The sequence below is a fragment of the Rosa rugosa genome, chromosome 4, assembly GCF_958449725.1.
Source record: "Rosa rugosa chromosome 4, drRosRugo1.1, whole genome shotgun sequence".
NCBI classification, from domain to species: Eukaryota; Viridiplantae; Streptophyta; class Magnoliopsida; order Rosales; family Rosaceae; genus Rosa; species Rosa rugosa.
Genome location: NC_084823.1, coordinates 28,622,801 through 28,636,774, shown reverse-complemented (window position 1 = coordinate 28,636,774; position 13,974 = coordinate 28,622,801). Strand labels below are relative to the sequence as shown.

The following is a 13,974-nucleotide window of genomic DNA, read 5'->3' as shown; positions in this document are numbered from 1 at the left end:
AGCATTGATGAACAGTTCGCGATCATCATGGCCAACATCGAGAGGAATAAAGAAAAGCAAGCCAGGGACATGGCCATTTTGATCGCAAAAACAAAGCAGAGGTTTCGCGATTGGGACCTAGAAATTGAGCAGAACGCTCGAGAAGAGGTCGTTTATGAGACTAACTTGCCTATAGGTGGCAATCAACCTAAGGGTCTCACTGGTGAGTCACAGCCTTACACAGAGGCTGTGCATGGAAAAGGTCATCAACAAGATTGTTCTTCTGACAATACAATTGTCGCTGAACAAATATCTGATTTCTCCACTGATCAAGCCAAATACGTGGCTACTGATCAGATGCATGGGGGGCAAGATGGAGCCCATGTTCATTCTGTTGATCACCAAAATGAATTTCTTAAAAATTCTAATAGCCAAGCGGTGATTAAATATGATCTAGGCGACCTAATTGTTGTTTTTGAGGCTCTTGATCATGAGAATTCAAACCAACAAGTGGTTGTCTATAATGACCAATCTGTGGCTAATTCTATGCCAACAAAGATACTTGGGGGGGCAAGATTACTCCTCCTACGAGCCAAATTGCTTCCAATTCTTCGACGAGAAGTATCTTTGTTCTTTTCCTACAAGCTCTCACAGGAGGGATTTTTACCCTACAAATTTTGATACATCAGAGCTTGGAATGAAGCATAGATGGCCTCCCCCGTGGTCTTCTAGAGGTTAGCCAAACATGGTGATGCTAGCTTCTTTCTTTCTTTGCTTTTAATTTTCTGTTAATTTTTTCGTTTCTAGTTTTCTTTTAATAAAAAAAAAAAAAAATAATAATAATAATAATAATAACGGAATTTGGTAAAATAGTTGAATTTGGTAAGGGTTTGTGAATCATAACGGAATAGGTGAAGTCTCTTTTGTTAATATTGGCCTAAACTCCTTATTGGTGCCTAGTTCAGGTCCCTTAAGGTTAAGGGCGGCTTTTATTAACACTTGTTGAACTGTCTTCACACTTATGACCTTTCTCATCTTAGTAAGTATAGCCTATGTGAAATGGTGTCTAGAAAGGGGACAACGTTCATGACAGGTTCTTGAATCCAGAAGTGCGTGTAAATGGGCCTAAACCACTATGTGGGAGTAGCTCATGCCAAAATGGATTCTGCCTCTCTTGTTCGCCCTCCCCCACCTGGCCATTTCAGTAAGGTTGCCCAAAGGATTTGAAAGAAAATTTGTGTCTAGGCGACTATACTTGGGCCGCATGTCTAAACCTTGATTCACATTGTCTTATTGAATTCAACTACTTAAAAAAAAATAAAAATTAAAAATTAAAAATAAAAAATAATAATAATAATAATAATAATAATAAAATTTTTAAAAAGTCATAAATACAACTCTTAGGGGGCAATTCTAAGTGTTCCTACACTCGCAAAGCTACTAAGCCGAGTCAGCGGCTCCAGAAACTTTTTCCAGCTTTGCCCTCGCAGGAAAGGCTGAGCTCAAGGGAAATGTAAGAGCCACCACCGTGACCGCCACCTCCATCGGAAGTAGTCTTCATGTTGCCAAAGATGTCCTCACCATGCATGGGAAACAGAGGAAGGGTTTCAATCTCCATGTTCATAGATCCATAATCGCCATAGTTCCCCATCTGCCCGTTAAAAGCAATCATCACACCAGCAGAAGAAGAAGCAGGTGCAGAAGATCCAAAGTTAATATACTGATACTCATGTTTCCAATTGGTAACTTTGTCATCACCAACAAGCCCTGATCTTTGCATGGGCACATGAACATCCGAAGTGGACCTTTTCTTCTGCTTCTCTCGAGACCTTTGGTTCACAAACCAATAATAGACTTTCTTGAACTCGATCTTGCCGTACCATTTTAGCTGGAGACAGATCCTCTGAACCTGCTCTATAGTTGGGGACCTAACTCCCTTGTTGTAGAAAAGCTCATTGAGGATTCTTATATGATCTGTAGTGGGAGTCCACCTGCTCCGCCTACAAAGCATGTTAGCACTACTCCCGGCTGCTTTGTTACTTCCTCCATCCTCGGTTGGTTGCTGGGTTTGTGGTTCCATTGGTGAAGGATTGAGAGAATGCGAGAATTGAAGAATGGTGGTGACAAGTAATTAAGAAAGATTGATGTTAGAAATATTGGAGTTGATGAAATGGTTTTGGGATTGGAGATTGTGGAGGAAGATATAGGCATGCAAATATCCACCCTTGGATGGACGGTCGAAGAGAAGAGTCAAACTGAGTGTCAGTAAAGCGTGATTAAAGTTGCCTTAAATCTCGGAAAAGAATGGATTAATAGCATGTGGGGAAACCGAACGGTTTTCGAGGAGGTAACTGTTCTTTTCACGAGATTATTTTTCACGACTGTTGTTTTTCAACGAGTGATTAGTGCCTTAAATCTCGGAAAAGAAGGAATTATTGGCGCTAAGAGTTTTGAGTTGGGAGCCAGCAAGTGGATCCAAAAGATACATATTTTCTCAAAACCCTCGCCGCGAGGCTCTTTTTGATGCGGAGCATATTTTAAAAAGTTCATATTATCTTCAATATACAACTATGGGGGCCTATATTTGGGGCCTTGCGAGACACAATTATTGGCTTCTCACGGATATTTGGATATCAGGATAAGAAAATATTATTGTATTCTTAAAGTGGCTTTGCGGCCAAAAGCAATACATTCATTACAAAGCCAAAAGTGGCTAGAATACAAAACAAGAATCTTCGGATTATCTTCTAAATCTTTTCTCAAGTGGAAGCAGCTATGGAATCCAACGTCGGGTTGAGCCGCGCCATTATCTCAAGGAGGGGCAGACTTCAGGGAAGGAAAAAGAGGAGTAACGGAGCCCCCGCACCCCTTTACATGGAAGCGGTAGAGGAATACAACATAGGCTTGGCCAACACCATTATTCATGAGAAGGGGAGACTCCAGTAAAAGAAAATGGAGCCTCCAAGCCCCCTCAATTGGAAGCAGCTATGGAATCCAACGCCGGGTTGAGCCGCGCCATTATCTCCTGGAGGGGCAGAGAGTGAAGGAACCAAATATCAGCTTGAGTCTCTGCACCCCCTCTAGCCTTGGTAACCACCATTAGCTGGACGTGAAGTACAGGAACAGCCATTCTGTAGCTTGAACCCATTCCTTCAAAGAGTCCATCCCTTCTCATCCCTCCAAGATTCTATCAAGAAGAGAAAGGGGGAGAAGGAGGTGAGAACCAAAGCCCCTTCCATCTGGAGGGCACAACACGGGCCAGGTCCAGAAGAAAGGAAACAGAGGAGGAAAGATGAACCTCAGAGTGGCCGTCCTCCCTCTCCCCGTTTCGCTCCGCGTATGGGATTTTCTCAAAAAATGATCTTACATGACCGGAGATCCCACACTTGGAGCCCCCTCGTGTTTCTAAACCAATCTGAAGCCTGGCATTTTTGTTGCAGAACTCCAGAAGGACGAAACAAGGGGTTGCCTAAGATTACGCCATGAGGCCTAACCCAGGCTTAAGATTACGCCATAAAGCCTAAAATTTAGAGGCTAAAGGTCATTTCATGAGGGGAAGATTTGTGAAGAAGGAGAAAAAGAAGCAAGGATTGAAAGGCCATTTCTCGAATATTTCAGAAAAGTTGTTGTGAGTATTCCCTTCCTGAAATACAACTATTTATAGGGACTTCAGGCAAATCCCCACCCTTGGATGAAGCTCAATTTCAAAACCGATGTCAGTAAATCGAGATTAGTGATTCCAAATCTCGGGAAAAAAGGGACTAGCAGCATGTGAGGAGCGGTTTTTGAGGAGTTAGCTATTATTAGAGGATTAATAGCATGTGGGGAAACCGAACGGTTTTCGAGGAGGTAACTGTTCTTTTCACAAGATTATTTTTTCACGACTGTTGTTTTTCAACGAGTGATTAATGCCTTAAATCTCGGAAAAGAAGGGATTAACAGCATGTGAGGAGACCGAACGGTTTTCGAGGGGGCCTACAGAGATTGGCCCGCGAATCTCAATCTCAAGCAAAGTTCCTCCACGCGGAGTTCCGCCACAATGGCACCAGCTTCGGCCTGAGTGGCCCATTCTCTGGCACGGGCCAGGTTGCGGCCCATTTCTTCAGAAGCAGCCAAAGGTTCATCGAGTTGGGCTTCTTTTGCAGCAGTTGCATTCTCAACAGAGAGCTAGCAAACAAGGCAGATACTTGCTGCTATTCACATGGCGAAGCTACCACCAAGGAAGAGAAAGATACTCATTCGCGATCAAAAGCAGTCTCCTTCGCATGGGGGGCACGCTAAAGTTCTGATCTCCTACAACCTGCCCAAGTTTCGCCAGATCCATGGGGGGCAATAAAGTTGGCAAAGGAAGCATCAGTTCATAACAAAGGCAATCCAGATTGTGGCATTCAAGCTTTATGGCCTATTTAGAGGCCTATATGGAATCAGTCAAGTATTATCAGTCAAGCCAATACAAGTGGCTTTGGAGCAACAACATTATAAGAGCAGTGCTGATTCAAGACCTCTTCAGTCAAGACGAAGACCTTTGACTTCGAGGTCTGGGGGGCAATGTTTGGACCCAAAATGAACATTTTGGCCTGACAAGGCGTGTCTTGGAGAAATTGAGCCAATGGCAGTGGCTCAAGCTATATATTGTCGACAAGCTCGAAATATATATTTAGAGGCTAAATAAAGCCTACTATGGAAGTATGACAAGTCAACTTTAGCATATTTTCCTACTTCGGCTAGGAAAAACCGAGCTAGACAAGGAAGGAGGGGTGGCAGACTAACCAAATGAAATCGAAATGTGCTGAAACTTTCCAGATCCATTCTAGACAGCCCAAGGATCATTTCTTATGAAGAGTGCAAGAGCTTTTTTTGAGTGGAAGGCCTTCAAACAATCAGCCCAATTTTCTACAGAAGCAAAACTGGATAACTGGACCTGTAAGAGGTCCAGCAGCATTTTCGGCCCAACCACATGGAAGAAAGCTCTGAAATTTGGTCAGCATGATCTAGATTCATAGTGGAACATTTTTTATGAAGACATCATGGCCAGAATCTGAATTTCTGATGGAGATATACATGAAGGAATAAAGGAGCCGAAAGTGCTTCCTTATCTCCCAAATTCATCATTCCTATTAGTGCTCCACCTCCATCTCCACCTCCCTTATCTCCCAAATTCATCATTCCTATTAGTGCTCCACCTACACCTCCACCTCCCTTATCTCCAATTAGTGCTCCACTTTCATTTGTTTAATGCCAAAGTAGTTGGCATGGTAGCCTATAAATAGAGGTTACATTGAAACACAATACACACATTCACATACAACAACAACATCTCTAAGATGATCTAAGTTCTCTCTAGAGCAAACCTCTCTAAGAGCAACTCCTCTCCTTCTCTTTCTCTTAGCGGTGATCACACTCCTAGTCCTAGTCTTCTCAGAAGCCGACTTTCAGTGCCACCAAACCCTCTGTCAACGTGCTTCGGTCCTAGTCTCCTCGGGAGCCGACGGTAGTGCCGCGACCACAACGGTTACAGAACCAGCCAAGCAAGGGTAACGCCCTAGCAACCCAGCCAAGCTAAAGTCACGCTTTAGCAAGATTACAACATTTCCCGGTGATGTCGCTCTGCTCGATCTACAATATTGAGTATCGATTGTGTTAACAAGAAGAAACTTCAGCAAAGTCCTCACCACGAGGCACAAAGAATCCCACGACGAGGTTGGTGCTCTCCTCGTCCACAATTGCTTGATAGAAGTCAGGTCAAGGGACACCCCCGACGACCGCACCCGAACGGTGCTGGCACGCCCGCGCAAGAAAAGAGACTGTTGACCAGCTGCAGCAAAATTGGAGCCAAACAGTACCGATAACCATCAACGGTGTGACTTACGGAAACATAGCCAAACAGGCTATCACCGGAGCCCCGGCTCACCCCCAGATCACCGCTGACGCGCCGCCACGTGCCGCACCAAGGTCGCCTCGCTGAAGCATCAGAAGCTGGGAACTGAAGCATGTCAGTCCCACATCGAAAGCAAGGAAAAGGTCAGCCTCTTCCCCACCTATAAAAGGTTCACTCCTCTCTCCTCATTAATTACGCATTTACTACTTACCTACTGTTATCCTGTCAACATAAATACATTGACTAACTTAGGCATCGGAGAAGAGAAAACCGCCAACCGCGGTCTCCCTCTGACGCCCTTTGTATTTTATTTGACAGATAACGGGAACAACAAGAATATCACAAGTAGCGGTTCACCCCCCGAACCAGCGTTAACCGAGGTTCAGCTTCCGCTGAATCTTAGAAGACATTAACACTTCCGATCCCAAGTGGGCCCAGAAGACCATAACTCTTCCTCCACAGAGAAGGGGTTGCCATCTCATCACCCCTAAGGTATTACCCATCATCGTCTCTGGTCTGTTAACTCCAAAACCCAAAACCCCAGTTCAATCAATCTAATCATAGTTGAATCTCTACTTGTTTCATTTCAGATAATGAAGGAAATCGGGCAGGACTTGTCTGGATTCAACTGCAGACTTGCTCATCTCTTCTGTAAGTTACCTGCGCCCTTTTTTTCATCTTGCAGCTGTCTTTTTGAACTAACCTCTGTTAATATTTCAGTGCAACACAAAAGTGCTTCTCTTACTATCAATGAGAACTATGACTCTGATGTTCGTACCGATACAGAGACATTCCTGAATAGGATAGTTCCTGAGGTTAGTTTGTTTACTGTAATATCTTATGTAGCCTTAGCAGCATACTTGATTCTAAGGAGATAAGTTATGTGACGTTTCCATCTTTTTATTTTCAGGGGGCATCTGCACCGTGGAGACATACCCTTGAAGGTTAGTATTGGATTGAGGTGATTAGATAAGACAGTTGTTTCGATTTCTTGTTCTGTGAAAGTCTTTGGTTTGCTCGAAATTGCTACCTATGAAAGCATATAACTTGGTTTATTATGTGTTTGAGTGGCATTATGTACAATGTATGATTGGTATTTCTGATATTGGGGAGTGTTAGTTCTGAATTTTTGTAAGCTTTGCAGGCCCAGATGACATGCCAGCACACATTAAATCATCAATGTTTGGCTGCCAACTGTCGTAAGGATATATCTTATTAGCTTGATTAGAACTGGTTGCTTGCTATTAAAAAGTTTATTCCCTCATTGACATATACATGTTCCTTGTTCTTATGTAGGATTCCAATCACAAATGGGAAGCTTAACATGGGAACTTGGCAGGTATGTGAAACCAGTTATTTAAACTACAGTAGTTTCCTGCTTGTTAAGAGCTGCATTTCTCCACCTTGTTATCGTCATACTTAGCAAGATGTTCTATGGCTGCTCTGCTTATTAAATTTCTTGAGTGATTGGCTAATTATTAGCTATGAAATAGAACAAAAGGGTAAATGCCGGACATAAAATGCAGCATGGTTAGGAAAGGTGAACCACAGATCGAGCACTAAGCGGTGCTAAAAGAATTGAGTGATTGGCTAAAAATTTCCAGAATGATTGATTTCTTGCTGCCATGAAGTATTCTTTATAAAAGAACATAGAAAGCTGTAGCATGGCTAGCCAAAAGTGTCCAAGTTCTCATACTTTTCCAATAAAAAATAGTTTTGAGTTTAACCGTGCAATGAATTCGAGGAAAACTGAATATTTTTGAGATCCAGTGAGTGGCATGATGTAGTGATGGAAGAGTCTGTGATCTGGTTTGGTTATAACCACAGACTGCTGTTGCTTCCAAGTTCCAAGTGACATAGGATCTTTAAATATTTTGCTCCCACTAATCACCACCGGATACCTTCTCCAACTTCCTCAAGTGACAGCACAGCCATAGTCAAGACCATCTATAGTCGTAAATTATTTATAGGGTTCGTTTTGTAAGGAGAGCGATTGATGGTGACTTGGTGAGTGGTCCAGTTCAAGGTTCTAAATCTCTGCGATATTTCCGATATATCCCCCGATATCTCCTTTTTTCGACGGACCGATATATTTATGGGGGTAAATATCTTATCTGTCACCGTTTCTGCGAAATTTCTCCGACATCGTCAAATATCCCCGATATATTAGATATTTGCGATATATCCCGATAAAGTGAAGAAATATCTGTAAAATTTGAGGTAAAAATAAAAAAAAAACTCAGTAATTCTCTACAGACGGTTAAATAGTTAAATGTAATTCATCTTTTTCATTGATTTTATTTTATTAAGTGCAATGTTTATAAAACTATACAAAGGGCCCCAAATTGATCAGGGAAGGAAATTTCCTACCAATTTCCCATAGAAATTATTGGTGGGAGACTTGAATAATAATTTGGTCGTCAAGTTACTCTTTCTTGGTTGGTGATACATTTGTGGATGAGGTAACTTCTTATTGATGACAACCTTAAAAATTTTGGGATTAGAAATGACTAATTTTCAAATGGTTAATGCAGATTGTATGCTTTAGAGATGCAAAGGAATCATTTGGGTCAACCATAGCAAGAAAAACAAAAGAAACCAGAAATACAGGTTTGTGGTATATCCGTATATGTATACATTAAAACACACACATACACACACATATAATTTCTTTAATAGAAAATGTTGATCTATTATAGCAGTAACTCATTGTAGTAGCTTTACAGCTGATTGGTGGACACAATGTGGGTATTCTGCACCAAACATGCAGAAAATTGCAATGTGTATTTTGGCACAAACGGCTTCTTCTTCTGCGTGTGAGAGAAATTGGAGTACATTTGCTATTATTCATACCAAGCAAAGGAACCGTTTGGCATATCAGAAGTTGGAAAAGCTTGTATACTGCTACTACAACATGAAGCTGAGGCTGCGAGATAAACAGGCAAAGAATAATGTGGTCAATGAAAACAACTATATAGATCTACTTCATGTTGCAAGCGAGCCGCTTCATAATGGCATTGATCCACTTCATGATTGGATTATGCCTGCACACCTCGATGATGAAGCTGGAAGACCTCTTCCACAAGTTGTAGAAACTGCAACTAATGCTGGAATCAATATAGAGAGAATCTTATCTGAAGAAGTTGTTAAAAACCCAGAAGATAATTCAGATAGTGATGATGCGTGGGGTGGTACAGCAACTCCAGATAGTTCTGATGATGGTGGAGAGGGTGGAAGCGGAACAGGTGGTGGAGGTGAAAGATATGAATATGGACAATCTTCTGTGGATGGAGGATTCCAATTTACCTGTGAAGGTAATTTTGATCATGCCACCCAAGATGAAGACCACGGAGTGAGAACAGCTGGTCATGGTGCTCAAGAGAAGACCCGATATGGGAGGAGGACTAGAGGTGCAACTGATGATCAAAGTACCCCATCTGATGTTTCTTCAATTGCCTTAAGTTTTGACTTTATCAGTTTAGGCACAGAGCGCAGTGGGATCTCAAATGAATCTCATGAAGGCAACAATCAATTTGGTTATGATGCTTATGGATATAATCAATATGGAGAAGTATATGATCAGTCATCTAGTTGGGTTCATCCTTATTATCCCCTTATAGGGGAAACAGTCGGCAGCTCTAAAGAGATCTATAACTATCATGTTCATCACTACAATTCGCACTATATGGGTCATATGTCTTGGTCTGATTATTGCATTTTCGTAGACCAGTGAGCGGCTTTTCAACCGCCTAGAGTCTCTTTTTGGATGTAGATGAAGTTGACATTCATATGTATTTATATGTAGTTCTAAATTTCTAATAAATTGACTTTTTTCAAAAACGATATTTTCGTACACTGTATCCCCGATATATCCGATATCTTCCTTTTTCAAAGTACCGATAGATATGAAAATACCGATATTTAAAACCTTGGTCCAGTTTGCGAATTAAGGGAATTATGAGGGTGGCACAAGTAGGTTATTTGTCTTCTCTATTTCGTGAGTGGTGAAAATAAGGTGGTGGAAAAGTAGTGATGGGGGATGGCAATAGCATCGTTACTGTATGATAATACAGTGTCCAGAACGTTCATTTTGAATCCTAGGCCTTGACTATATGTACATGATTTTGTAAGTCAAAGGACCAGAATGTCTTCTGCATATAAAAATGTGTACATAAAAGAATTTGAAGACAGTTGGTCACTGATGCTAGAGCATGTGAAACATTTTCCAAAATCTAGTTGTAAGCAGCTTGACTTTTTGAAGAAAGCGGAATGCAATTTCTTGTAATTGGGATTTAAATAAGAATAAACAGGCTAGGGCTTTTTCTTGACATTTCACAGATGCTTCCAACTTCAAAGAGACGGATAAGGCATTCACAAACTAGAATCACGGCGCGATGGAAGTTTACATCTCTGTTGGCTAACAATATATAATTATAGTTATTATGGTTTTATTTTACTTACTGTTCACTTGCATGTGCTTGTATGTTGTCTGATGGAGAATCGGTGTCTAGAATTGTATCTGCTTTATAGCTTATGGCATATCGTTTACTGTCTCCTTCTATCAATTGCTTCAGGGAATATGGTTGTGCGAGCATCGTGACGAACCTAGTGTTTGGACCCAAAATGAACATTTTGGCCTGACAAGGCATGTGTTGGAGAAATTGAGCCAATGTCAGTGGCTCAAGCTATATATTGTCGACAAGCTCGAAATATATATTTAGAGGTTAAATAAAGCCTACTATGGAAGCATGGAAGCATGAAAAGTTAACTTTAGCACATTTTCCTACTTCGGCTAGGAGAAACCGAGCTAAACAAGGAAGGAGGGGCGGCAGACTGACCAAATGAACTGGAAATGAGCTGAAACTTTCCAGATTAATTCTAGAAAGCCCAAGGATCATTTCTTATGAAGAGTTCCAGAGCTAGATTTGAGTGGAAGGCCTTCAAACAATCAGTCCAATTTTCTACAGAAGCAAAACTGGAAAACTGGACCTGTAAGAGGTCCAGCAGCATTTCCAGCCCAACCGCATGGAATAAAGCTCTGAAAATTTGTCAGGATGATCTACACTCATAGTGGAACATTTTTTATGAAGAAGTTGAAGGCTCATTCTGAAGGCTTGTTGGAGAAATAATTGAAGGAATAAAGGGGCAGAAACTGACCTAAAACCAGCTCAATATTCACATGTTCATGTTTCCTACCCACATGAAGAAAGCTAGATGCTTTTCTTTTTTTCCTTGGATATATTTTTCTACTACAATCTCTTTAATAGATCATCATCACTTCCATGTTTTTGCACCTTCATGCCTTGCTTTCATTTCATCATTTCTCTATCTTTTCCATATTTTACAAATCACTTTCATACTCCACTTTCATTATTTTTCTTCCACTCATCATTTCACTCTTCTTTTTCTTCCCTATATAAACACCTTCTCCTCTCATTCTAAGAGACACATTCACAACACAACATCAAAACATCTCTAAGATGATCTAAGTTCTCTCTAGAGCAACCTCTCTAAGAGCAACTCCTCTCCTTCTCTTTCTCTTACCGGTGATCACACTCCTAGTCCTAGTCTTCTCAGAAGCCGACTTTCAGTGCCACCAAACCCTCTGTCAACGTGCTTCGGTCCTAGTCTCCTCGGGAGCCGACGGTAGTGCCGCGACCACAACGGTTACAGAACCAGCCAAGCAAGGGTAACGCCCTAGCAACCCAGCCAAGCTAAAGTCACGCTTTAGCAAGATCTCAATACTTCCCGGTGATTTCGCTCTGCTCAATCTGCAATATTGAGTATCGACTTGTGAACAAGAAGAAACTTCAGCAAAGTCCTCACCACGAGGCACAAAGAATCTCACGACGAGGTTGGTGCTCTCCTCGTCTACAATCGCTTGATAGAAGTCAGGTCAAGGGACACCCCCGACGACCGCACCCGAACGGTGCTGGCACACCCGCGCAAGAAAAGAGACTGTTGACCAGCTGCAGCAAAATTGGAGCCAAACACCTAGTGCTCGAAAAGTTGTGGTCACCCTTAATGGAATATGAGATGCTGCAATTTGGAAGTTCATGGTTTCTTTCATCCAGTTTGCCAATGAAGTTGTACTTAAGCATCTACTGTGTTAATCAGATGTTAACATGCTATAGTCTGCAACTTCTATAACTGAATATCTGGTATTACTAATAATACCTAGGTACTTGTGTAAACTTAAGTTCTGTGATGAAGACTTTAGAAATGTAAGAGCTACGTGGGAAAATTATATAATATCTCATTTTATTATGAGTTCATACTACAGAAGGAAAAATGAAAATATCTTGTAACCAAAAAAAAAATCAAAACATCTGTTGTTAAAAATTAATTAATGAAGTGAAAGTAACAAGGAACAATCTTATATACACAAAACAATGGGGCATCATTATTCATGCCATCATGATTCTGAACTCATCAAAGTTGAGAACTCCATCTCCATTGAGGTCGAACATGCGAATCATAGTCTTGCAATCCTCAATGGTGCGGGACTCGCCCAACCTACCCAGCATCCTCTTCAAGCTTGCTGGTGTTATGCATCCCGAGCCCTCCATTTCATACATCCCAAAGGCATCTCTGAGCTCTTTGCTCTTATTCTCCTCGTCTCCATTTGTAGCCTCCATCAACTTCTGGAACTCTTCAAACCCCAGCATCCCATCCCCATCCAAATCGGAAGCCTCCACGGCCGCTTGCGCTTCCTCCTCGGACAATTCCCCTCCGACAGTCCTCACACAGGTCTGAAGTTCTGCCGGGGATATCTTACCGTCACCGTTCTCGTCAAAGTAATAGAACACCTTCTCGAGCTCGCTGCTGCATGAGCTGCTTGTTGGACTCGATAGAGTGCGCCTCTCTGCCTTTCTCGAAGATAATTTACGGCACAACTTTGCCAAGGTCGACTTAGGAGAATGCTGTTGCTGCGCCTTCTCCATAGAAGCTGCTGGAGTCAAAGAAACTGCGTCGACTGTCATGGTAAGTAGTAGAGCTTGATTGCTATAAAACCCAGATAGCAGGAAGAAAATGAATTAGTTGAACTTGAACTCGTAAAATGTGTATTGGACTTCTCTGGTGTCTCTTTGCTATTTATAGAAGAAGGAAAGACTAGAATATTATGGAAGGGGATGTTGGTGTGTAACAGACGTGGAAGGTCTAGCCTTTATATAAGTATGGATATGATTGGGAATGACAGAGGAGATAATTAACTGGATTACAGGGAAAGATGGAGGAGAACACGGTTTTGATGACGAGCAGGCGCCAAAGCGAACTTTAATAATGGAGACCGGCGCCGTCCTAGCCCGTTGTTTTGGTTTATACGTCACGTATGTGAGGTTTGAGCGCGTGAGGGAAGGTTCGTGGGAGTTGCTGTCCCTCATTTCGTGTAATTTCTTCGTTGATTATTAGTTTGACAATCGCAGACGTGGGAGCAGTGTCGTACGCTTTGTTGTACCGAACGGTCACCATTTTAAGACGGTCAAGACCGAAAAGAAAGAGAGAAAAAAAAAATGGAAATTGCAAACACGTAACTATTTAAATAAATATCATCAAAAAAACTATTTAAATAAATAATTGTTTACTAAGGGGGGTGTATTGTATATGGAATTAGTGGAACTTTTTAAGAAATCTATAGAATTTCAGCAATCCATGAAATTCTTGGGGTATTCGATTAGGATTTTTAAAGACTTTATGAATTCCACCAAAATCTAGGAGTATTCAATTATGACTTTTTTTTTTTTTTTTTTTTTTGAAAGGGGGCTGGTGCGGCTGCCCTCAAGCCTTGATTAATGAAATTGCAGAATACATTGGCTGCCCTCAAGCCTTGATTAATGAAATTGCAGAATACATAGGGGGGACGTAAAGCCTTGATTAATGAAATTGCAGAATACATGGGGGGGGTTCAATTATGACTTTTAAAATGAATAAAAGTTCAGAGGTATTCAAAATTTCATTCATACTTATGGAATTAGAAAATTAAGGATAATCATGGACTTTGTAGTGTTAATTATACATATCAAATTCCAATAATTTTCTAGCCACCAGACCAAAGATTTGAAAAAGTCTATCAAAGATTTTTTTTTTTTTTTTTTTTTTAAATCTATCAAAGTTTT

At 41.3% G+C, this 13,974-nt stretch overlaps 2 protein-coding genes across 2 annotated transcripts; one reads left to right on the top strand and one right to left on the bottom strand.

The window, feature by feature from the left end:
- Window positions 1–6,549: 6,549 nt before the first annotated feature.
- LOC133744608 (UPF0047 protein C4A8.02c-like) lies at window positions 6,550–10,470 on the top strand (the record flags this gene model as incomplete). Its single annotated transcript, XM_062172690.1, has 5 exons — window positions 6,550–6,672; window positions 6,768–6,801; window positions 7,002–7,056; window positions 7,154–7,196; window positions 10,432–10,470. Coding segments are annotated over 5 exons (294 nt in total), but the record flags the coding sequence as incomplete, so codon positions are not given.
- Window positions 10,471–12,185: 1,715 nt separating this feature from the next.
- On the bottom strand, window positions 12,186–13,034 carry LOC133742624 (putative calcium-binding protein CML19). The gene has a single exon (XM_062170311.1). It carries the CDS (start codon window positions 12,838–12,840, stop codon window positions 12,265–12,267), a length of 576 nt encoding a protein of 191 aa, XP_062026295.1. The 5' UTR covers window positions 12,841–13,034; the 3' UTR covers window positions 12,186–12,264.
- Between the last annotated feature and the right edge of the window lie 940 nt (window positions 13,035–13,974).